Raw genomic sequence first — 25,347 nt, 5'->3', positions numbered from 1 at the left:
TAATTTTTTTCTTTTTAAATAGGAAGATTGCAAAGTATCTGCCATTTCTTAATTCTGTTTCTTAGTTTACGTTATAGTCTGAATGTTTCCTCAGTAATGTATCCCTGTGTATCCTTTGTTTAGTGAAATTTCTTTATATTAAGTGAAACATTTCCTTCTTAAAAATTTTAAGGTACTTTTCCAATTGATTTAACCAAGACACGGCTCCAGATTCAAGGCCAGAAGAATGATGCAAACTTTAAAGAAATCAGGTATCGAGGAATGTTGCATGCGTTAGTGAGGATAGGCAGAGAGGAAGGCCTGAAAGCATTGTATTCAGGGTAAGTAGACCTTCGTGTGTTTATATTTCACTGTTGAGCTTTCAAATGAGCAGACTTCACACTAAGACTTCATAGAGAAAAAATAGAAGTTTGGGGTGTATTCAAGAGCAAGTAGCAATGGTTGATTTTTTTTTTTTTTCATTTTTCATTTCAACTTTATTTTCTATCTATGTGTTTTAATGTAGCGAGTGTTGTGGTGAAACTATGTTTTCATTATATTCAAATACAGATAATAATACAAAAATTACATTTGTTTTAATAGCCCTTCCCCTTGGTTATTCTGAATTACTGAGGTTTTTGCTATAATGAAAATGATATGATATTCTCCATAGGTAAGAGTTGCAGTGAACAGCTTTTCTTTAATCCAACATTTAACGACCAGTGTGCTGCAGGCACTGGTTAGGGAAGTGAGTAAGGCAGGGTCCTGCCTATGGCAGTCAGAGGCCCTGCAGGAAACAATTCGTTCGGGTGGTTTAAGTGAAGGGAGATTAATGAAAAGGCTCCTTAAGGGTTAAGGGAACGAATGAAGGATTTTGAGGTACCTAGAAACTAGCAAAGTGAGAAATTGTTACCAACTCTAGGACCAGAGGGACAAGGACGGGAATGATGTTAGCAGAGCCTACTAGGGCTGGAGCCTTGAAGGAGCCAACAGGAGTTGTTGAGAGATGCCTTGCTAGTGCCCAGGGAGAGGAAGAAATATCTCCACTTCTTCTCCCTCCCTCCCTCCCATCTTCTACTGGCTGAATCCGCCTGGAATCAGCTGGCAGGGGAGCCGGGTGGCGTCCTCCGTGGCGCCAGCCTCGGCACAGAGCAGCACAGAGAGGGGCGAGACTGGATCTGGGTGGACACGTGGGAATCGGCAGCAGCCCCTGCCCTGAAGGAACTGTGGTTGCGTGGGGACTGCGGATGTGGAAACGGGATTACAGTGGCGTCTGCCAAGTACTAGACTCTGGTTGAGGCAGGGCATCAATCCCAGACTAAGAGGCCCTGGATCTGATCTTGAAGGAGCAAGAGGAGTTAGCTGGGTGAAGTTAGAGGGGAACTCTGTTCATGCAGAGCCAGTAGTGTGTGTGGGAGAGCACGGCACATTCTAGAAACTGCAAGTGATTCAGCGTGGATTTAGCGCGGGGGTTAGTAGCAGGAGATGGAGTTGGAACTGTAATAAGGAGTCAGGACCTGCATGACCTCGGGTCGTGTAAGTCAGCATCTTGATTTGGGGCAGTACACCAGGTCCAGATCCCAAACTGATGTCTCACAGCCCTCCCACCCACGGGTCCCCAAAGGTTTTTGTCTTTCAGTTGAGCCAGTCTTTTAAATGCGAGAAGTTGAACATAAAAACCATTCGATCTTCTCAAGGAAGCTAACATCTGGGCCCACATTTGGTCACTTATGATTATAGTAACTGGTGTTAAGGATGCTTTCTCTGGTTTACCAAACCTCTGGCACTCACATAGTGTAGGTGTGCAGTTGGACCCAGCCCGCTTCACGCGCTCATAGCATTTGCCCAGTACCTGTAAGTGTGTGAGTTTAGTATACCTGTGGCAGACATAAGCCCCTGAAGGGTTTTCAGTAGAGGGACTGACATGATCAGGTTTCCGTTGTAAAAAATTCCCGCCTGCCGTTGGGAGAAAGAGACAGTGACAGTGGAAGCAGGCTGACACATAGGAAGCAGAGACAAGGATCTGACCTGAGGAATTGTCTTGGGGACGGAGAGAAGGAAGGCAGGCTGTTTAGGGCAGAGGATCGACATAGTGTACGACCTCATGCATGAGGGGTGGTGGGGAAGGAGGAGACGGGCTAGTGTCTCTTTCTGATCTGGCCAGTGTGCAGATGGAGGTTCCATTCCTTGGTCTAGGACACAGAAGAGGAAGAGCGGATTGTTTGGAGAGGGAGGTTAATTAGTTGTGTGAGACACTTGCTCTGGTGGTAGGTGTAGGACATGTGAATTGAAAAATCTGGGAAGCAGCTGGAAGTGCATCTTGGGATCAGTGTTGGAAACATGAATTTAGGAGTCATCACTCTTTGGACAATTGAAGCCATGCGAGTAGATGAGCTCATCTGGGGAGTGTGTGGAGCCATGAGAGAAGAGAGGAAGGACAGAATTCCTGGGCCCCTCAGAGGACAGAGGTAGGATGTGCAGAGAAAGAAGAGGAATTGGAGAGAGTGAAGTTATGGCAGCTCAGGGAGGAGACGGCTGCAAGCAGGACAAAGAGTGGACCATAGCAAATACTGGAAAGGCAAAGAGGCTTTATAAGCTGCTGATTGAAAAGCATCATTTAATTTAGCTACAGAGATGTCCCTTGGGCCCCTTTTGGTGAGGGGGCTATGGATGAAGAGGGTGGAAGGAAGCCGGACTGCAATCTGAGAAGGAGGTGGGAAGTGTGGCAGGAGAGCCTGCGAGTATGAATGCCACAGGGTGGTTTTGGGGTGGGGAGGGTCCCGGAGGAGGGAGAGGGAATAACTGGAACAGGGCCCCCAGGGAGGTGGGAGATGAGCTCCAGAGCAACCCTGGAGGATGCTTACAGAGGCCAGATTTTGCCAGGTGCTTTGTCCTGAGAAAGGAAAGCCCTCCCATTATAATGTGAATGGGCAAATAGAACTCCGTGTTCGCATACGTTTTCATTGAGGATAAATATGAGGGGCTGAGCTATCACTTAGGGAACTAATAACTTGCACACATTTAACTGAACCCATAACACACACACACACACACACTCTCACACACATATATACATATATTTTATTTTTTGCTCCACTGTGTGGCTTGTGGGAGCTTAGTTCCCCGACCAGGGATTGAACCTGGGCCCTTGACATTGAAAGCGCCTAGTCCTAACCACTGGACTGCCAGGGAATTCCCAAGAACCCACCTTTTAAAAAAATTTTTTTTAACTTTTTTCTTAAAAGATTTTAAAATTAATTATTTATTTGTTTATTTTTTAAATTTAATTTTTATTTATTTTTGGCTGTGTTGGGTCTTTGTTGCTGCGCGCGGGCTTTCTCTAGTTGCGGCGAGCTGGGGGTACTCTTCATTGCGGTGCGCAGGCTTCTCATTGCGGTGGCTTCTCTTGTTGCGGAGCACGGGCTCTAGGCGTGCGGGCTTCAGTAGTTGTGGCACATGGGCTCAGTAGTTGTGGCTCGCGGGCTCTAGAGCGCAGGCTCAGTAATTGTGGTGCATGGGCTTAGTTGCTCCGTGGCATGTGGGATCTTCCCGGACCAGGGCTTGAACCCGTGTCCCCTGCATTGGCAGGCGGATTCTTAACCACTGCGCCACCAGGGAAGTCCCTATTTATTATTTATTTTGCTTATTTTTGGCTGCGTCGGGTCTTAGTTGCGGCATGCGGGATCTTCGTTGAGGCATGCTGGATCTTTTGTTGTGGCGCACGGGCTTCTCTCTAGTTGCGGCGTGCAGGCTCCAGGGCACGTGGGCTCTGTAGTTTGCGGCACACGGGCTCTGGTTGAGGCGCGAGAGCTCAGTAGTTGTGGCACTAGGGCTCTAGTTGAGGTGCGTGAGCTTAGTTGCTCTACAGCCTGTGGGATCTTAGTTCCCTGACCAGGGATCGAACCCACGTCCCCTGCATTGTAAGGCGGATTCTTTACTGCTGGACCACCAGGGAAGTCCTTCACCTATATTTTTGCTGGATTTTAAACTCTTAAGAAATCTGTCTTAGTGTAGTTTGATTGTGGAAGGCAGATACGTGATTGCGTCTCCTATGTGTGTCTTCTAGAGGATTTTAAGTGGTTTTTTAGAATTTTTTTTGTCCCTTTGTCCGTTGGTTTGGCAGGATTGCTCCTGCGATGTTGCGCCAGGCTTCCTATGGCACCATCAAGATAGGCACCTACCAGAGCTTGAAGCGGTTATTTGTCGAGCGCCCGGAAGGTGAGTGGGGAGTTCTTTTTCCACTTGTGGACAGGAGGTGGGTTGTTTGTCTTTTTTATTCAAGTGGTTTGGGATCGATTTTGTTATTTGTGACTTTACTACTGTGGAGGAGAACTTTGGGTTGGGTGTAAAATCTAAATGAATTATACTTAAAGCAAGTCAGATACCAGCTGAATTTCGGGGGGGAACAGTTAGAAAGAGCAGTCTTACAAAGATCTTAATGAGTTGTCCTCGTTTCCACAATGTCCAGACTGGAGGGTATGTTGTTGTAGTTCTAGCCCACTTAAAATTCTCTACAATCATAGGAATTATCACCTATTTTTCAGGAAAGCAGTGACTACATTTTCTTAGTATTAAGAACTCTGAGTTCTAATATTCTCTTGCGGGTTGATTCTTTGACTTTGCTTTAATCCATAGAAGTTTCTGTCTTTTTTACAGAGAGATGAGCACTAGTTACTGTTCTGTGAGAGCAGTGAGCAGGAGCAAAGATGTTTTAAAAGTGCTTCAGTAGATTTCTTTTTCTTTTCTTTTTTTAGAAGTTATATTGTATCCTGGGCAATATCGTATTCGAAAATTTACCCGCTTATTTGCTGTTTTTAAACGAATGCTTCAGAAAAAGTTCTTTTTTTTTTTTAACATCTTTATTGGAGTATAATTGCTTTACAATGGTGTGTTAGTTTCTGCTGTGTAACAAAGTGAACCAGCTATACGTATACGTATGTTCCCATCACTCTTCCCTCTTGCTTCAGTATATTTCAAATTAAATATGTATGACGTGCTTTAAAATTTTATCGCCACCTTATCTCATAGGAGGGTATCTTTTATTCTCCTACCAGTTGGTGTACGACCTCATCTTAATTACAGCGGTCTGCACTTACACACAAAAGTGAATTATGGTTCACTTCCATGATAATTCACATGGTTACTCTTGCGTGATAATTCACATTCCTTTTTAGGTGTCAAGAGATTTTGCTAAGCAAAATCCCTTCAGCCAGCAAAATCCCTAATCCTTTGAAAATTACTTGATTCATTAAGCATGTATTTCTTTAGTTTCTTAAATGAACAAGGGATGTGTAAGTGAATTACACCTGTACATGAGTTACTCATATGAAGAGCCCTGTACGTATGAAGAGTCAAATAACATGTCTTTGTTTGCAGATGAAACCCTTCTGATAAACGTGGTCTGTGGAATTCTCTCTGGAGTCATATCCTCAACCATTGCTAATCCAACTGATGTTTTGAAAGTAAGCAGTGCTACCTGTGTCTTATAGGCACACTCTGCATTTCTTATTGTAGTCAACATTCAGATTATGAAAATCTGTGAGTATAACATGTACTCTGTATGTGTGAGTCTTTACAATTTTAGTGCCATGAAGACTCAGAAACATACACTAGGTGGATTTCCCACTGATACAGAGAAGCTCACAAGTAGGGCCCATTTTTGGAGACTTTGGTGATTTTGGAGGTTTTGGTGATTAACCAGAAAAAAGAAAATTAGGCTTAGATGCATTTGAATTTCATTTTTCATTGAAAATCTCCCTTGTTTTTATTGGTTCATTAAAATAGATGGGCTGTTGGGAATTCCCCATTGGTCCAGTGGTTGGGACTTGGCGCTTTCACTGCTGAGGGTGCGGGTTCAGTCCCTGGTCGGGGAACTAAGATCTCGAAAGCCGCACGACGCAGCCAAAAAATAAAAAATAAAATAGGTGGACTGCAAGTTTTACAGCAGTCTAGGCAGCTTGTTGATGACAGTTTCTGAAGGCCTTATGTTTTCCATTAATTTGATTTCAGGAAATAGTAATGAAAATATTTACATAGCTACAATTAGACATAATGCATTAGATGACCTTATCAACAATACCAGGGATACGGCCTCCTTAAATCCTTTTTGTAATAAGGCAAGGGACTAACTAATTAAAGAAAATCAAAATTAGGTGTGAGTTATTGGTCAAACCCTCTCAAGTTATTCCTTTCCTTCCCTCATTCTTTTTCTTTCCCCCATTATTTAAGCAGCATTCACTGTGCTTCTACCTTGCACCAGTTGGTGTACTCTATGCTTAGAATCCAAAAATGAGTCAGGCAAGGACCCCACCTTCAGCTTTCAATCTAATAGGAGATTCCAACAACATCAGAATTGCATGCAGCAGGGTGTTGGGTGCACTACAGTTACACACGGTGTGAATAGAAGTACCAGGCCCTTTTGCCCTAAGTTTACCCTGTGCTGGGGTAAAATTGCTAGAGAAAAATATCCACATTCCTATTAACCTCTTAAATGTATATCAGGGCTATGGAAAGGCAGTTCCTGCATTTTGTTTTGTTTTCTCATGTTAGCCTGGCAATAACAGTTCCCTTTAGAATTAGAGGGTAATGCAAGTGCTCCCTAAACCAAAATACGGTACCAGTTTTTTAGTGAGAAGTCCCTTTTTATTCTTAAAAATGCAGAGAGCCTACATCAAGCATTATTTTTATGTCGGGATATTGGTCATGTGAATTCCATGGCGGTTTGTAAAGTTCACTTGTAAGTTCCCGTGTAACAGAGTGTGACTGACATCACATGGCCATCCTTTGGCCAGCACATCTGCATACCTTGGGGTTTGGCTGGTTGGAAATAATAGGGCTTGGAGTAACTAATTTAAGAAATGTGCTTGCCCATGCTTGGTGCTGCCAGGTACACTGGATACTCATTAATTATGTTAAATCTTTAGAATTAACCATGATCTTCTCTCTTTCCTACTTAGTAACTAGAGGGAGATATGCCATTTTCTTTCCTTTTTTTTTTTTTTTAAATATTTTATTATTTATTTATTTATGGCTGTGTTGGGTCTTCGTTTCTGTACGAGGGCTCCCTCCAGTTGCGGCAAGTGGGGGCCATTCTTCATTGCAGTGCGCGGGCCTCTCACTATCGCGGCCTCTCTTGTTGCGGAGCACAGGCTCCAGACGCGCAGGCTCAGTAATTGTGGCTCACGGGCCCAGTCGCTCCGTGGCATGTGGGATCTTCCCAGACCAGGGCTCGAACCCGTGTCCCCTGCATTGGCAGGCAGACTCTCAACCACTGCGCCACCAGGGAAGCCCTTTCTTTCCTTTTCAAAAGACTATTTAAAAAAAATTTCTTTTTGACACTTAATGAGCTACTGCATGCAAGACTGGACTCTACTAGATTCTTTTTGTTGATTCTTAAGCGCCAAAGAACCAATCCTGATAAATTTAAACTAACATTGTAGTAATATTTATATTACAGTATTTTTCTTTTAATGGTTACTAAACAACAGATTGAATAATTTTTTTTTTTTTTTTAAGTCTGCATTTGGGGAGAAACATGCTAGTTTCTTTCTCACGTTAGTCTTTAATTTCTAGATTCGGATGCAAGCACAAAACAGCACCCTTCAAGGAGGAATGATAGGCAACTTCATTCACATTTACCAGCAAGAGGGAACAAGAGGACTTTGGAAGGTAAGCTTGAAAAACAGACCCAACTGACTTAGTTCTTGCCCTTTTTTAAAAAATTTATTTTTCCTATTTTTCCTATTTTATTTAATCCATATGGTATAATGGAGTAAAGGAAGAAGGATGACATCTGCCCTTGAAGAGATCTTCTTCCTTAATTTCCTTAATCTGTAAAATGAAAACATGTCATGATTTTACATAAGGAGTATGTCGTGATTTTAAAGTACCTTTTGAATAATTCATATATAAGAAATTCTGTGAGGATTGAATACTTTTTTTGTTTGCTTTTTTTCCCCCTAAGTTCTTATGGAGAAGGGGTTATAGTTACATTGGATTTTTTGATCTGTATGGTTTCATGGCTCTTAAGTGAAGACTGTTAGGCAAGTGCTGGTATGGAATGCTATTTCCTAGTATTCTAGGGACTGTCATCTCATAGAATAGATCCTAAAGGTCATCCAGTCTGATCCTCTCCATACATACAAGGAAACCAGAGGCTCTGAGAGGTGAGTCGTCCTGATCAAGGTCGTACAGTTAGTGCCAGAATCAGAATTAGACTTTGGGGCTTCTGACTTCTTACCGTCTGGATTTTTCTACTCTTTCACTCTGCATTTCTACCTACCAGCAGGAAAACGTAAAAATTGGCCATAGTTTGTAGGAGAGAGATATCTGACTTGTTATTATTGATATTTTTACCCAGGGCGTGTCCCTTACTGCTCAGAGGGCTGCTATTGTTGTTGGTGTGGAGCTGCCGGTCTACGACCTCACCAAGAAACATCTGATTCTCTCGGGCTTGATGGGAGACACTGTGTATACCCATTTCCTGTATGTTTATGGATTTTAAAAAAAATAATATTTTAGGTATGCATGAGCTTAGGGTAGAAATTTGCTGCAAATTTATAGACATTTTAAAGAAAGTTTATTATAAAAGTATTATATTCTCATATTTGAAAAATTATGATATGGAAGTAAACCAGGAAAAAGTATGTCCTTACCCCTTTACATAGGTAGCTATTGTTAACTGTTTGATATGTACCTTCAGGTGTTTTCTATGCATATGCAAATGTCTAGAAAAGTATATTACATGTGCTTTATTATACAGCTATGATCATGCTTGGCATTCTCTTGCTTGCTTTTTATTTTTATATTTTTTTATTTTTCTGCTTTATTGAGGTATAATGGGCAAGCAGAATTGTAAGATACTTAAAGTACACAATATGGTTAGATACACATATGCATTATGAAATGATTACCCTCATTGAGTTAATTAACACATCCATCATTTTATGTCTGTGTGAAAACATTTAAATTCTATTCTCGTAGCAAATTTAAATTCTATATAATACTGTGTTGTCAACCATAATCACCATGTTATACATTAGATCCTCAGACCTTATTCATCTCATAACTGAAATTTTTGTACGCTTTTACCAACTTCTTCCCAACCCCAAGCTCTGGCAGCCACTTTTTGACTCTCTGTTTCTATGACATTTGGCAGGCAGTTTTGGAGACTGTTCTGATTCTTATGTGCTAATGACATCTACTGGGTGGAGGCCAGCGAGCTGCCAAACATCTTACAATGCACAGGACAGATGTCCACAACAAAGAATTATCTGGTCCAAAATGTTAGTAGTGATGAAGTTGTGAAACCCTACTCTGACTTAGTTGATACCAGGGCTGGTCTATGGTAGTCTTGTGACTGAAAGTTTAGTAGAACCCAGGGCCCTGCTGGGCATCACATTACAGTGAGGAAATCTTTTTCTCTGATCTCTAAGAGCAATATAGTTAGGAGATGGCTAAAATTACTCTGATGCCTATTTGTAGGTGAATAGATAGATAAAATAGATCATCCTTGGAGGATGTTCCTTCCTGTTTCTATGATTCGTTGAATTCCAGAACCTCCAAGGTATTCTTAGCCGAGGCTGGAATTTATAAGCCAGTATAAACAATGCTGGTGTTTAAGAAGTCTGTGCAGCTCTTTAGATGAGGGCCTCATTCTCATATATTCCATCTTGTTAGCTGTTACTTTAACCTAGTTTGGGAGGGGAGGCTGTTTCCTGCCCTTGATAGTAGGGGCTGCAGCTCAGGGGTATGAAACTTTTTATTTTTCAAATGGTCTCTTCTTTATAGCTCAAGCTTCACCTGTGGGCTGGCGGGGGCCCTGGCCTCAAACCCTGTCGATGTGGTGAGGACACGTATGATGAATCAGAGAGTCCTTCAAGATGGCAGATGCCCTGGCTACGCAGGTTCTCTGGATTGCTTGTTACAGGTGAGCGGGGATGTCCGTCTGTACGCTGTTGTGAACGCCTTTTGTGGCTCATTGGCTTCCGTGTTGCCCTCTGAAGAGTTTCTTTTCCTGATTTAAAAACACAAGGGTTTAGAGCCTGACGAACCTGTGATTCTGTCATTTGTAACCGTGTGACTTCGGTCAAGGTACAGACTCTGTACACCTCGGTTTCCTCACAAGTGAAATGGGACAATAAATAATAGCACCTACATCACAGGATTATTATAAAAATCACTGAGATCATACCTACAAAATAGTTAGCACAGTGCCTGGAATAACGTTATGTAGAAACATCATATACATTTATAATAATAAGTATAGACATAATAATAAAACCTTGTTAGTATAATAATAAGGGACACTCTGGTGAAATAAGCACATTTATTTAAGTTAGTCTTCAGCATTCTAGTTGATTGCTTCAATCCGTGAAACAGCCCCCCAAATATATATTTGTATTTATATTTATTATATTTATATTTATTTAACCAAAGGAGTATCTAAATTTTGAGGGCTAATATAACTAAGATGAGTGATGCTCTAAAACCTTGAGATGGTACAGAGTTTTTGCCACACAGGGGCTAACTTTTATAAATACAAAATCTAAATGAATGTTTAGAAATGAAAGTTCATTTTTCTTATATCTCTGCTCTGCTGTGAAGGGTGAGAAAATAGTCATATTTTCTGCGATTATAGTAGAACTGTGTCTCCTTCCAGAATACATCACCTTCCTGTTGAGTCAAACTGGAATGAACATCCTTCATTCAGACATCTCCCAAAGGAACACATGAATCTTACCTTATTTCTCAGTTTAAATAATTGGGCCTACTGTTCCTGAGTAGATGAAAGTTTGTGACTGTCTCCCCTACTGGATCGCCAGCAGCCAAAGATGAGGGACCACTTTTATGGTTGCTGTTTACCGGCATGATGCTGGCACATCCCTAGACTTCAAATAGTACTTGAATGAAGCAAAGATACTTAATGTTATCTATCCAACAACATGAAATAGTGGTACTCTGAATTATGTCTTTACTGCCATTGCCTCCTTTTTTTATTTCTGACCTGCTCTAAGCCTACATGGCAAGGAGGCAGAAGACTCTAGTTGGAATTAAATCTCATTTCTTATTCATCCAAATGCTGTTTGCTTTGAGTGTGGGATAGTTTGGTACAGAGCCTTAGTCTTCACCTATGCAGAAACCTTTAAAGAACGAAAAGAGGCAGAGGGCAATGATTTCTTAGATAGTCCTTCCAAACAGAATTTTGTTTTTAAGAAAAATATTATCAGTTCAGTCTGGCTACTAATTCTTAATGCATATTTGACATAATTGGAAAGTTGGACGTTAACTTTTTTTTCCCCCTCCCTTATAACAGACATGGAAGAATGAAGGGTTTTTTGCTCTATATAAAGGGTTTTGGCCAAATTGGTTGAGACTTGGTCCTTGGAATATTATTGTATCCTTTTATGTTGCAGTAGATCTGAAAAAAGATATAGCTGAAGAATGTTGTTTATATAAACTGTCATGTTATTAATTATAATTTAGAAGTAGGTTCTTAATTCTGTTAAGTTCCTCTGATTCAAGAAATAACTATTCAGTTTCTTTTTCAGGAGGTACAAAGGCTCTGCTAGGCACTGTGAAACTTGGTTTAATGGTGGTGTTATTGAAAGGCAATGGTATCAATAAAAACTTTTCTTTAGACTCTGCTCTAGGAGCCGAGAGTGTTTATGATTTCAGAGAGAGGGAGAGACAAGGATTTATTTATTTATTTTTTCAATCCCTAGCCACCCTTGGGAAGGATGTGGTTTGGCAGCCGTGTTCTAGAATGCTTATTTCAGAGAGTGCCTAAGGATAGACAGGAATTAGCTCTAGAATTATTTGGCTGATTAGCACTTTTCCCTTTATGCCAAAGTGGGAGGCAGGAAGGAAGAGACAGTTTATTAGAAATGAAAGGACAGAGTTATAAAGCAGGGGATGTCAGTTTGCACCATCCTTGTTTATCTGCGCCTCCCTCCCAGGCAAGCTTGCCTACCGGCAGCCCTGGAGGAGAGCTCCCCGGGCTTGCTCTCTTTCTCTTTCTCACAGAATTTGCTGTTCTGTAAAGTCTTCCCAAAAGTCAGAAAAGCTAGCAGTGTGGATGTAATCTTAGAAGCTTTTGGAGCTGATGCAGGGGATTTATGTGTCTCAGTTGTGGTCTGTCTCTTCCAAGCTGACCTTGGGAAGGTTAATGGAAAGATCTCTTGGGGTGGTTGAGGATGGAGCCCCTCACGTTTAATCATGTCCACGGCATGTGGTCTGCCCAGAAATATTTGTTAGGAGGTGTGCTATTTGTGGGTCTGTTTTGATGCGTTAGGGTTAAGATGGCATAAAATGTCAGCCTTAACTAATACCTGCAGTTCTTTGTGACATATGAGCAGTTGAAGAAATTGGATTTGTGACAAGTCAAGACTGCATGAGACATCCCGCTGAAAATGCTCACGTCTGAAATAGCGAAGCTTCCTGTCTTTCCCACTGCTTCTCACTGCTTGGCCCGCCACAGATTCTGAGGTGTGAGCAACAGTTCTGAAGACTGGGTTAGCTCGGATTGCTGTGTCCTGGCATCGGACGCTCTGCACCAAATGTTTAATGGCATAGACTGTAACATCCAAACACTAGTCCTTACCATTCAAGTGCCCTTCGACATCAAAGATAACATGAAATGCATGTTTCTTGCTAAAGAAAACTTGCATGAAGATCAGGAACTGTGGACTGATTCCCTCAGGGGAGAATAACTCCTGATGCATCTCAGCTCGTAGCTGAGACTCCCAGACTGTTCGAAAGAAGCTCTTCAGAACCATGGAATGAATAGAGCCTCCAAGAGGGTGTTACTGTTCCTGAACTTCTGGGGGGGGCTTTGGCTTCGTGTCTGCTGAAGAAATTCACACATGGAGACCTGGTATACCCCAGGTATAAACAGTGCAGGATATAGATCCCTGGAATATTGCACTGCTTTCTAATTTCCAATTTTGGCAGGATCTTTCACTTATAATAAGTGATTTTTAAGCCTTTGACCACTCGACCTTTGTGAGGAATTGTTACAAAGCATTAATATCTAAACTCATGATGGTGTGGTAGGTTGGCTTGGAAGGTGGCAAAGTCTGTGCTGGTGGGAGGTGTTTTTAAGCTACTTGGGTTCTGTCTTAAGTAATGTTTGTAATTTGCTCTGTGATTTTAGCAAAGTTTCTATTTCCCAATCTGTAAAATGGGGATAATAACATCTATTGATATTGAGGGTCAGGTGAAGAAGATAGTAGCTGCCACTACTTGACTTGTAGGATTAGTGTGTTTATATCATGCTGTTATGCAGCCATCATCCCAGAATAAATGGTCCGTGTGTATGGAAGAGAGTCATTTTATGATGGGCTTCTCCTGAGTGAGATCCTTTGTTAAAAGCCTTGTGAAAGAAAGAGGTTAAGGTTTTATTACCTTTTCTGTAGCAAAATGTTGCAAATGAATCAAAGAGTTGATTTTTCCAGATTTCCCAGGTTTTACTTTAGTTCTGGTCACATTTGTCAAAATACTTCCTGTCTTGGACTTCCTAATCAGTTTGGAATGAAAATACTTGCTTGAAATTCGAAAGGTGATTTTTTTTTGTGTGTGCCTATTTATCTGGAGTCTGATAAGAGGTATATAATGTCTTCCTTCTTTTCTCCTAAAGACAGGATATCATTCTTCTTTTTCATCTTCATCTTATTCTTTTCAAAATAAAAAGTGATTCTGAGAGCCCCACGACCTTTACCCTTCTAGAAGACAGCCCCAGGAAAGGGACGATATTGAATATTTACTTGGGTACCTTCGGTTCTACTCTTTGAGAGTAACATTAAATACATGCTCACTGTGGCCTCCAGGACACACACCTCAGCAGTATATGCAGGTTCCCAGTGGGTCCAGCCCCTGGGCTGCTTCCTCCCTTGAAGCAGAATGGAAGGCACGCATGTTTTTCTTGGGGATTGGGCAGTTTTTGCTCCCAGTCACCTTGACCTTGCCTTCTTTGAAAAAGATTTTGTGAAGCAGAATTTTAGTTCCAAAAGTAAGAGCTAAGTCAAGAAAGGAGGAGGTCGGAAGGGCAGGTAGGTGTTGATTGCTTCAAGGCTCAGATGGAAGCCCGGTTCTCCCTGACCAGTTCTGGACATGACTCTGGAGAGCTGAGCCCGTTCAGGCCTCGCGCCTCGTACTGAACCATATCTTCAGAGAGCAGATTATTTTTCTTCTTACTAAAACATTCCATTGATACGGTAAGGGCTTTCTATAGAAAGCCTTTTTCACCTTTGAGTTCCTTGAGTTTAAAGGATGACTTTTTATGAGCCACTCTTTTCTTCTTTTTTTTAATGTAGAAAACATGTTAAGTGTACATATAATTCCTAAAACAGAAGCAAGTTCATTTTGAAGACCATGTAAAGATTGAATGTCATGCAATATTCATTATATCAATTTATTCAAAAATGTACATGTTCATACCAGGATGAAAGGAAAGCCAAACCTCACTGTAAAAGGTAAGTGTGTTTTTTTTTTTAAATAAATTTATTAATTTTATTTATTTAGTTTTGGCTGTGTTGAGTCTTCATGGCTGCGCGTGGGCTTTCTCTAGTTGTGGCGAGCGGGGCCTACTGTTCATTGCGGTGCTCAGGCTTCTCATTGCGGTGGCTTCTCTTGTTGCAGAGCACGGGCTCTAGGTGCGAGGGCTTCAGTAGTTGTGGCACGCGGGCTCAGTAGTTGTAGCACGCGGGCTCTAGAGCTCAGGCCTCAGTAGTTGTGGCGCACGGGCTTAGTTGCTCTGCAGCATGTGGGATCTTCCCGGACCAGGGCTTGAACCCGTGTCCCCTGCATTGGCAGGTGGATTCTTAGCCACTGCACCACCAGGGAAGCCCGGTAAGCATTATCTAAGACGAAAATACAGTATTTCTTCAGTGCAGATTCATTAAATACCTTATACAACAGTCTTAACTTGTTTTGATTTTTTTTCTGCTTCTTGAAAGAGTAATGCAGTTGTTGAAGCTTCTAACCAAGAAGGAAACTTGAAGAACTGGGAGACTTGGTTCCCTTGTTTCCAGGGCCGTGACTACAAGTCCTCCATCCCCTTGGGTATTGCTAAATGTGGCAAAGGGATTTTTAGCTTTGAAAACCAAAATGACGAAAGTGGATTTTTTTGTTTTCTTGTGGGTTTGTGTAATCATAGATGCTAAGTGTTGGCTGATTGTTATATAAAAAATGGCTTCTTTTCTCCATATTTATTCATGTGCTAGAAATAGTGTATATTATATAAAGACTATAAAAGTTTTCATAAGCCTTTATATTTTGAGCTCTTTATTTAAACATTGTTGGAATATGTGGCATAAACCTGGTTTCAGTATTTAATAAACTGGAGTAATATATAATAATAAAAAATGCCCTGTGGTTATTTCAGATGAATAGAAACATTTAAACAAAGATAAGCTTCAAAGCGTCCAGAAGGCTGGAGTAGAACTAGCATTCGTGAAAGTGGCTGTAGACATTTCTTTCTGCTTAGAGGAGTTGTTGGGACCATCTTACTAATTGCCTGGAGAACTGTGTGGCCTCCCAGTCTATGAAACACTCTGTAGCCCAGTAGAGGCCAGTGAATTCGGTTCATGGGCTTGCTGGGCAAGGCACCTTGGAGATTCAGAACACCAGTGGGATGCCATCAGTGCCTTGAAATTTCAGGACCCCTCAGTCCTTCTTCTAGCGGCTGGTGTTGGCTAGAGGCGGAGCCGGGATCCTTGGTTAACTGTGGGCCAGGCAGAGACACCTCTGGTTGGTATAAAACAACCAGTGAATGAAATGCAAACTGGTTCATTATTTTTTTTATTTGAAAATATTTTCAAGGTGCCTGTCTTAATATTTGAGTTAAACACAGTGGTCTATTGAAAAAACAGAATTGGCAAAAAGAGGGAGCCTTAAATGCCTGGAGAACTCATGTCCCACTGGATCAGGGCACCTGTTAGAAGCATTGGGCATGAAATCCAGGCTACTTTTTTTTTTTTTTGGCCATGTTGGGTCTTTGCTGCTGCGCATGGGCTTTCTCTAGTCGCGGCGAGCGGGGGCTACTCTTCATTGAGGTGCGCGGGCTTCTCATTGCGGTGGCTTCTCTTGTTGTGGAGCACGAGCTCTAGGTGCACGGGCTTCAGTAGTTGTGGCACATGGGCTCAGTAGTTGTGGCTCGAGGGCTCGAGCACAGGCTCAGTAGTTGTGGTGCACAGGCTTAGTTGCTCCGTGGCATGTGGGATCTTCCCGGACCAGGGATCGAACCCTTGTCCCCTGCGTTGGCAGGCAGATTCTTAACCACTGCACCCCAAGGAAAGTCCCAGGCTATTTAATTTTAAATGGACAGCTGAGAAAATCTGATGGTAAATTTTTGATAGATTACAAGTAGCTCCAGCCTGCAGCAAAGCATGGGAGTATAAGACAAAGGCATGGATAAATCTGTTTCTTGAAAGCTTGATGCGAATCATGTAACCAAGAGCCAAAAACTGGAAACTCCCTATGTCTATATGTCCCTTGCTGAAATAATAATCTATACAATGGCTTATCACATGGCTCATGAGAAGAATGAGTTACGTCTCAGCTTGCTGACCTGGGAAGATAGCCATGAGATGCTATTACATAGGAAAAATGTGAGATGCAAACTTCTAGGTATATCATGAACGCATCTCTTAGGGAAAGAAAAGCATAAACTTATGTAAGTAGGGAATGGATGTGAAGGTTGTGTGTTAGGGTTCTCCAGGGAAAAACAGATCAGTGGGATGAGTGTGTGTGCCCACACATGATTCGTTTTACGGAATAGACTTATGTGATTGTGGAGGCTGGCAAGTCTAAAATCTGTAGGGCAGTTGGGCCAGCAGACTGGAAGCTCAGGCAGGTGTTTGTCTTTGTTGTTTTTTGGGCCGTGCCGCATGGCTGGTGGGATTTTAGTTCCCCCCCAACCAGGGAGCGAACCCAGGCCACGGTAGTGAAAGCGCCAAGTCCTGACCGCTGGACCGCCGGGGAATTCCCTCTGTTTTAGTCTTGAGTCAGAATTGCTTCTCTGGGAAATATCAGTTTTTCCCTCCTAAGATCTTTAACTGATTGAATGAGGCCCACCCATATTATGGAGTGTAATCTTAAAGTCAGCTGATGGTAGATGTTATTCAGGGCTACCAATACCTTCATGGCAACACCTAGACTAGTGTTTGCCATACAACTGGGCACTGTGGCCAGGTCAGATTGACACAAAATTTTGCCATCACAAGGTAGAAAATTATTAATATTTTCTTTATGCAAAATTGTATTGGTTGGTTTGAAAACTGATACTCTGCTGTTGAAAACAAAATCTTAAAAAGGATTAGTTTGGAATATAGATGTCCAAGTTACATCTAAGTGAAGGGAATTGGGGGAAAGTAAAAGTTGCAGTATATATAATATTCTCCTTATATTTTAACTATATTATGTTTCTAAAAGTATACTAAATGTCTGTCAAACATAAAATTGAGCTGAAAGGTTAAATGGGAAACTTTTGCTGTTTATTTCAGTTTTTAACTACTTCTTTAGTTACTCAATGAACTTAATACTTTTATAATTAAAAAGTTTTTTAACTTTTTTTTTTTTTTTTGACAGTGAGGGGAAACCTCTAGAAGAGTGTATCATGTGGAGTACATACTTAGCCTCTGAACTCCTGGAGTATTTTATATAATTATTAGTCTCCCTCTGACATACTGATTTTCAAATTATACTCATTTTCATTGCATCATATGGTAGAGTGACAACTACATTTTCATTTAAGAGGTTTTGCTTCATCAATTATAATCTTGCAAATATATTTCTGAAACACCCCACAATTCTTTATGGAAAGAGAAGCTGACTAAATATAAGCTATTACCTCTCTCCACTGAATGTATGTGTGTGAGAGTTCCGATGATTCTAGACTTAAAAGGAGTCTGCATCTTACAGTTAATGCCAGGGTTACGAACATCCGAAAACTGCTTTATCTTGAATTGCATCACTATTTAACCTCTTTTTGGCCTGTGCAGCATGTGGGATCTTAGTTCCCCGACCAGGGATCGAACCCGTGCCCCCTGCAGTGGAAGTGCGGAGTCCTAACCACTGGACTGCCAGGGAATTCCTTCATCACTTTTAATTTGCTGCACTGCTTTGTGCTTTTTTAGCATAATAATTTGCACAGAGTAGATAATACCAAAAATACTTGCCGTGTTAAATGGAAGCAACTTACTAGGATTTGCTCATTACTTCTGGGATTCTTATGTAGTAAATGTTATCCTAAGGTCACCAAGGAGTCTGAGAATTGGGTTGAGAGCACTGCATGTAGTATTTCCTACTGACTGCTTTATTTACCCAGTTTCTCTTATGACACTCAAATCAAAATCTCTGTCAGCTAGTGTTCAGTTCAGGCTGATACTAATTTATTTTTAATTGTGGTAAGGTATTCATTTAAAAATTTACCATTTTAACCATTTTTAAGTGTACAGTTTTGTGGCATTAAGTGCACCACCATCCATCCCCATAACTTTTCATCTTGTGGGACTGAACTCTATATCCATTAAATAAGAAGTCCCCGTTTTCTCTCCTCCTCCCAGCCCCTGGCAACTCCCATTCTACTTTCAGCCTCTAGGATGTCTTCAAGGTTCATCCATGTTTTAGCATATTGCAGAATTTCCTTTTTTTTAAAGGCTGAATAATAATTCTATTATACCTTTATGCCACAGTTTGCTTATTCATTCATCCGTCGGTGGACACTTGGGCTGTTCGCATGTTTTAGCTGTTGTAAATAATGCTGCTATAAATATGAGTGTATGAATATCTCTTTGAGACTCTGCTTTCAGTCCTTTTGATCATATACCCAGAAGTGGAATTGCCGGGTCATACGGTAATTCTAGTTTTAATTTTTTGAGGAGCTGCATACTGTTTTCCACACCGACCGTACTAGTTTACATTCTCACCAGTGGTACATAAGGGTTCCACTGCCTCTACATCCTTGCTAGCACTTGTTTGCTATTTATTTGATAGTAAGCATCCTATTGGATGTGAGGTGGTATCTCATTGCAGTTCTGATTTACATTTCCCTAATAATTAGTGATGTTGAGCATCTTTTGCTGTTCTTATTGGCCATTTGTATATCTTCTATGCAGAAATGCCTACTCAAGTTCTTTACTTGTTTTTTTAAATTTATTATTAATCCCTCTATTCATTTCTTTTTTTACATATTTATTTCTTTTTTTTTAAATTTTGGCTGCGTCAGGTCTTAGTTGCGGCAGGCAGGATCTTCGTTGTGGCACGCGGGATCCTCCGTTGTGGTGCTTGGGCTCCTCGTTGCAGCACGTGGGTTTCTCTGTAGTTATGGCGCACGGGCTCCAGAGCGTGTGGGCTCTCTTGTTGTGGCCCACGTGCTCAGTAGTTGTGGCACTCGGGCTTAGTTTTCCTGCGGCATGTGGGATCTTAGTTCCCCGACCAGGGATAGAACCCACATACCCTGCATTGGAAGGTGGACTCTTAAACCCTGGACCACCAGGGAAGTCCCAATTTCTTTTTTTTTTTTTTTTTAATTTATTTTTATTCTTATTTGATTTATTTTTGGCTCTGTTGGGTCTTCGTTGCTGCATGCGGGCTTTCTCTAGCTGCAGCGAGCGGGGGCTAGCGACTCTTCGTTGCAGTGCACGGGCTTCTCATTGCGGTGGCTTCTCTTGTTGTGGACCACGGGTTCTAGGCCACGGGCTTCAGTAGTTGTGGCATGTGGGCTCAGTAGGTAGTTGTGGAGCACGGGCTTAGTTGCTCTGCGGCATTTGGGATCTTCCCAGACCAGGGATCGAACCTGTGTCCCCTGCATTGGCAGGCAGATTCTTATCCACTGTGCCACCAAGGAAGCCCCCCAGTTTCTTTACTTGTTTTTGAATTGGGCTGTTTGGTCTTTTTGTTGAGTTTTGGTAGTTCTCTATGTATTCTGGATATTAATCCCTTATGAGATACATGCTTTGCAAATGTTTTCTCCCACTTTGTGGGTTGCCTTTTCACTTTTTGATAGTGTCTTTTGATACACAACATTATAAAAATTTTCATGAAGTCCGTTTGTCTATGTTTTCTTTTGTTACCTGTACCTTTGGTGTCATATCCAAGAAATCATTACCAAATCCAGTGTTGCAAAGTTTTTGTCCTATATTTTCTTTTAAGAGTTTTATTGCTGTAGGGCGTTACATTTAGGTACTTGGTCCATTTTGAGATAAATTTTTTTTTTAATGATTTTGCTTATTTATTTATTTATCTATTTTTATGGTTGTGTTGGTTCTTTGTCTCTGTGCGAGGGCCTTCTCCAGTTGTGGCAAGCGGGGGTCACTCTTCATCGCGGTGCGCGGGCCTCTCACCATCGCGGCCTCTCTTGCTGCGGAGCACAGGCTCCAGACGCGCAGGCTCAGCAATTGTGGCTCACGGGCCCAGCTGCTCTGCGGCATGCGGGATCCTCCCAGACCAGGGCCCGAACCCGTGTCCCCTGCATTGGCAGGCAGACTCTAAACCACTGCGCCACCAGGGAAGCCCTGAGATAATTTTTGTATACGGTATTAGATAAGGGTTCAACTTCCTTTTTTTGTGTGTGGATATCCAGTTTCCCCAGCACCATTTGTTGAAAAGACTGTCCTTTCTCCATTGAATGGTCTCGGCACCCTTGTCAAAAAACATTTGACCATATATGTGAGGATTTATTTCTGGGCTCTCATTTCTATTTCATAGGTCTATCTGTCTGTCTTTATGCTAGTACCACACTGTTTTGATTGCTGTAGGTTTGTAGTAAGATTTGAAATCAGGAAGTATGAATCCTGCAGTTTTGTTGTTCTTTTTCAAGATTGTTTTGGCTATTTGGGGTCCCTTGAGGCTCCATATGAATTTTAGGATGGGTTTTTCTGTTTATGCAAAAACCATCATTGTGATTTTGATAGAGATTGCGTTGAATCTGTAGATTTCTTTGGGTAGTATTGACATTTTCATAATATTAAGTCTTCCAATCCATGAAAATGGGATGTGTTTACATTTATTTGTGTTGTCTTTAATTTCTTTCAGCAATGTTTTTTTAAAAAAAATTATTTATTTATTTATTTATTTATTTATGGCTGTGTTGGGTCTTCGTTTCTGTGCAAGGGCTTTCTCTAGTTGCGGCAAGTGGGGGCCACTCTTCATCGCGGTGCGCGGGCCTCTCACCATCGCGGCCTCTCTTGTTGCGGGGCACAGACTCCAGACACGCAGGCTCAGTAATTGTGGCTCACGGGCCTAGTTGCTCCGTGGCATGTGGGATCCTCCCAGACCAGGGCTCGAACCCATGTCCCCTGCATTGGCAGGCAGGTTCTCAACCACTGTGCCACCAGGGAAGCCCCTCAGCAATGTTTTTATTGTATAAGTCTTTTACCTCCTTGGTGAATTCCTAAGTATTTTATTCTTTTTGATGCTGTTGTAAATAGAATTCTTTTAAATTTTCTTTTCAGATTGTTCATTGTTCCTGTATGGGAATGCAACTTATTTTTGTGTGTTGATTTTGTATCCTAGTTTGGTGAATTCATTTCTTAGTTCTAATAGTCATTTTTTGTGGAATATTTATGGTTTTCTACATTTAAGATCATGTCATCTGCAAACAGAGATAATTTTACTTCTTCCTTTTTAATTTGGATGCCTTTTATCTCTTTTTCTTGCCTATTTGTTCTCACTAGAACTGCCAGTACGATGTTGAATATAAGTGGTGAAAACGGGTATCCTTGCCTTGTTCCTGATCCTAGAGGAAAAGCTTTCAATCATTCACCATTTAGTATGATGTTTGTTGTGGGTTTTTCATATATGGCTTTTATTATGTTGAGGTAGTTTCCCTTTATTCCTAGTTTGTTGAGTGTTGAATTTTGTCGATGCTTTTTCTTCATCAATTGAGATGATCATGTGGGTTTTTTTCCTTCATCCTGTTGATGTAGCATATTATATTGATCAGGTTTTATATGTTGAACCATCCTTCCATTCCAGGAATAAATTCCACTTGGTCATAGTGTGTAATCCTTTTAATATGCTGCTGAATTCTCTTTGCTAGTGTTTTTTTTGAGGATTTTTGTATCAGTGTTCATAAGGGATATTTGTAGTTTTCTTGTAATGTCTTTGTCTGGCTTTGTTATCAGGGTAATGCTGGCCTCATAGAATGAGTTAGGAAATGTTCCCTCTTCAGTTTTTTGGAAAACTTTGAGAAAGATCGGTATTAGTTCTTCCATAAATGTTTGGTAGAATTCACCAGTAAAACCATCAGGTCCAGGGTTTTTCTTTGTTAGGAGATTTTTTTTTTTTTTTTGGCTGCACTGGGTCTTCATTGCAGTGTGCTGGCTCTTTGTTGTGGGCTTCTCTCCAGTTGCGGTGCGTGGGCTTCTCTAGTTGTGACGTGCACTGGCTCCAGAGCACGCAAGCTCAGTAGTTGTGGCACTCGGTCTTCTCTAGTTGTGGCATGCGGGCTCCAGAGTGCACAGACTCAGTAGTTGTGGCGTGTGGGCTTCTCTCTAGTTGCGACACACAGGTTTAGTTGCCCCGCAGCATGTGGGATCTTACTTAGTTCCCCAACCAGGGATTGAACCCACGTCCCCTGCATTGGAAGGCGGATTCTTAACCACTGGACCACCAGGGAAGTCCGGTTAGGAGATTTTTAAATTACTGATTCAATCTCCTTACTAGTAATAGGTCTATTCAGATTTTCTATTTCTTCCTGACTTAGTCTTGGTAGGTTTTTCTGTTTCTAGGAATTTGTCCATTTCATCTAGATTATCCAATTTGCAGATGTACAATTATTCATAGTAGTCTCTTATAATCCTTTTTATTTCTGTAGAATTGGTAGTGATGTCCCTATTTTCATTTTTGATTTTAGTAATTTTAGGCTTCTGTTTCTTAGTCCATCTAGCTAAAGGTTTGTGAATTTCGTTAATCTTTTCAAAGAGCCAAGTTTTGGTTTCATTTATTTTCTCCATTCTCTATTTAATTTATCTCTGCTCTAATCTTTATTATTTCCTTCATTCTGCTAGCTTTGGGTTTAGTTTATTCTTCTTTTTCTAGTTGCTTGAGTTGTAAGGTTGTGTTTCACTTTCATTTATCTCTAAGTATTTCTAATTTCCCTTGTGCCTTCTTTGGTACGTTGGTTGTTTAAGAGGCAAGGCTAGGAAATCAAGTCACCAGAGCCTAGTGAAAGTTGCAGTTGTGGAGGAGGGGCCATTGGGCTGGAACTGTGATCATAGAAGGACACAGCTATGACCAGGGACACAGCAGTGAAACAGGGAGAGCATGAAAGAATGCCCTGTTCTCTCTCCCTCTCCAATTTTCTGCCACTGTTTTCACTGAATAACCCAACTGGAAACTAGAAAGTAAAGAGACCTGAGTAATCCAATCCACATTCAAGGAGCCATCACCCAAAAGCATAGAGCAGGGCGTAGATGTAGTAACTCTGGGGGGGCACTAATGATGGAGACTCACCACCTTGGCCATGGTCATAGATTCAAGACTTCCAGCCCTGGTAGTACAAAGGTACTGTTTGAAGTCTGAGTGGTCAGATTTTCTTCCCCCCCCCCGCCACCCAGTTATTTTCCAGTGACACTCCTAACTGGGGCTGGCACACTGCAGCAGTCCGCTTCTGGTTGGTGCCTCTATATTGTTCAGAACCATCTATAAACCAGGCTAAGTTTTTTCTTCCTCTGTCCATTGGCCATAGGGAAATCCCAGTGATGCCATAGGTGTGGTTTGAGGGCAAGGTAGTAATGCAGTAGAACTGCCTGCCATGGGAGCCTGAGCCCCGTACTCATGCCTTTAGCAACGGCTCATGCTTGATGCTGTCTGTCTACCCCGCACCGCTTCCATTTACTGCCAGACACCCTGGCCCCTCTCTGGCCATTTTATTTCAATTCAAGTAAACCTCAAGCCCTGTGGATTTTATCTTAATATCTCTTCCGTTCATCCTCCTTTCTCCATCTCCATGGACACTCCTGAGTTCAGGCCTTCTAGATGCTGAAACAGCCTCCACTCTATGTCCACACCTCCGGTCTGGCCTGTCAATACACACATCATCCTATCAAGGACCTTTCTACAGCCAATCTGACAGTGTCCTCACTACCCAGTCTCCTCAGTGTAGAGGCCAGACTCCTTAGCGTGGCGCCCAGAGGTTTCCTGGTCTCGTCCCTACTCACTTCTTTGGCTTCCTCTCTCATCACCTTTCCACCTGCAACTCCAAATTCCAGCCATATTGTAAAATTTTTGACTTCCTAAAAATGTGCTATATTCTCACTTCTAGGCCTTAGCTCACACTGTTTCCCTCTGGCTTAAAAGGGTTTCTCCTTCTTTGTCCTATTTTCCTTCAGATGCCAATTCATTCAAAATACACTTATTGAGCATTGACTATATGCCAAACGCCGTGCTTAGAGGTCCCTTCCTCCAGGACACCTACCCTGATCTTCCAAGAATGGATTCAATGTTTTTCTTCTGTGCTTTCTGTAATATGTAATTATGCTTATTCTAGTGGGACTGCACCTCAAATCATAATATACTTTCCAGTATTTGTCGGCTTGTTTTACTAGATTGTAAGCTCCTTGAAGGCACGAAATGTTCTTATTTAGTTTTGAAGACTCAGACCAGCACACAACATGGCACCTAGTAAGTACACACCAAAGATTTTAATAAGTGGATGAGCTAATGAATAAATGGGTAATTGGTTATGTTTTGAGATCCCTAATGCTATACAATATACACATGCCAACAACTTAAAAATATATAGGAATAATTAATATGTGCCATCATTATAAGTAGCCCATACTCATTTAAAAATATATAAAAACAGAAAATACCAGTAAAATTTAAACAATTTAAAACCACTGTCTTAGTAGGCCATCAAACAAATTTACCATAGTTCTATATGTAAATTGTTTACAAATGTTTGTTAGTAGCCTATGATGAACAGCTTTCTGCGTAAAGCTTTTTTATTTTTTTTAACTTGATTTATTTTGTGTGTGTGTGTGTACTCATGATTTATTGAGGGTGGGAAGGAAGGAAGGGAGGGAAGAAAGCAAGATAGGGATGGAGAAGTTGCTGCATGGGAATGTGGTGTTATGTTCTGCTTTCAGCCTGATCTGGAGGGGAGCTCTGGAGGGTAAACTGAACTGCAGAGTCTGAAGCTTTTTTAAAAAAATACTTAAGATTATCATTTTTGAAAGAATCCCAAAGAAGAAGTAAAAAAATGAATATTATAAAGCTAATGATAGATGTTTCCAAAGATGTTTTACCAATGTTTCCAGTGTTTATTTTTATCACCATAATGTAATAATGCTTTTTATTCCATTTCTTTTAATTTTCTTACTAGCAAAGATGCAGTTCATAGCTTTTTTTTTAAATTTTTATTTA

The 25,347-nt window shown here is 41.3% G+C and overlaps 1 protein-coding gene across 6 annotated transcripts in view; it reads left to right on the top strand.

Annotated features, from left to right (window-relative positions):
* The window catches only part of SLC25A30 (solute carrier family 25 member 30), a 29,675-nt gene extending 10,553 nt beyond the window's left edge, over positions 1–19,122 (top strand). For 3 of the 6 annotated variants that reach the window (XM_082365670.1, XM_082365671.1, XM_082365672.1), the window contains 8 exons: positions 173–320; positions 4,103–4,197; positions 5,356–5,441; positions 7,552–7,647; positions 8,339–8,463; positions 9,769–9,907; positions 11,294–11,374; positions 12,315–13,529. In XM_082365670.1, the coding sequence (XP_082221796.1) occupies positions 173–320; positions 4,103–4,197; positions 5,356–5,441; positions 7,552–7,647; positions 8,339–8,463; positions 9,769–9,907; positions 11,294–11,374; positions 12,315–12,356 (812 nt within the window). In that variant the 3' untranslated portion in view covers positions 12,357–13,529. The other 3 variants (XR_014236952.1, XM_082365674.1, XM_082365673.1) reach the window with 3 other exon arrangements.
* The last annotated feature ends 6,225 nt before the right edge of the window (positions 19,123–25,347 follow it).

This window comes from Balaenoptera borealis, assembly GCF_965194805.1.
Source record: "Balaenoptera borealis genome assembly, chromosome: 18".
NCBI lineage: Eukaryota > Metazoa > Chordata > Mammalia > Artiodactyla > Balaenopteridae > Balaenoptera > Balaenoptera borealis.
The sequence above is the reverse complement of the archived record's forward strand: the minus strand, read 5'-3'. Positions and strand labels throughout refer to the sequence as shown.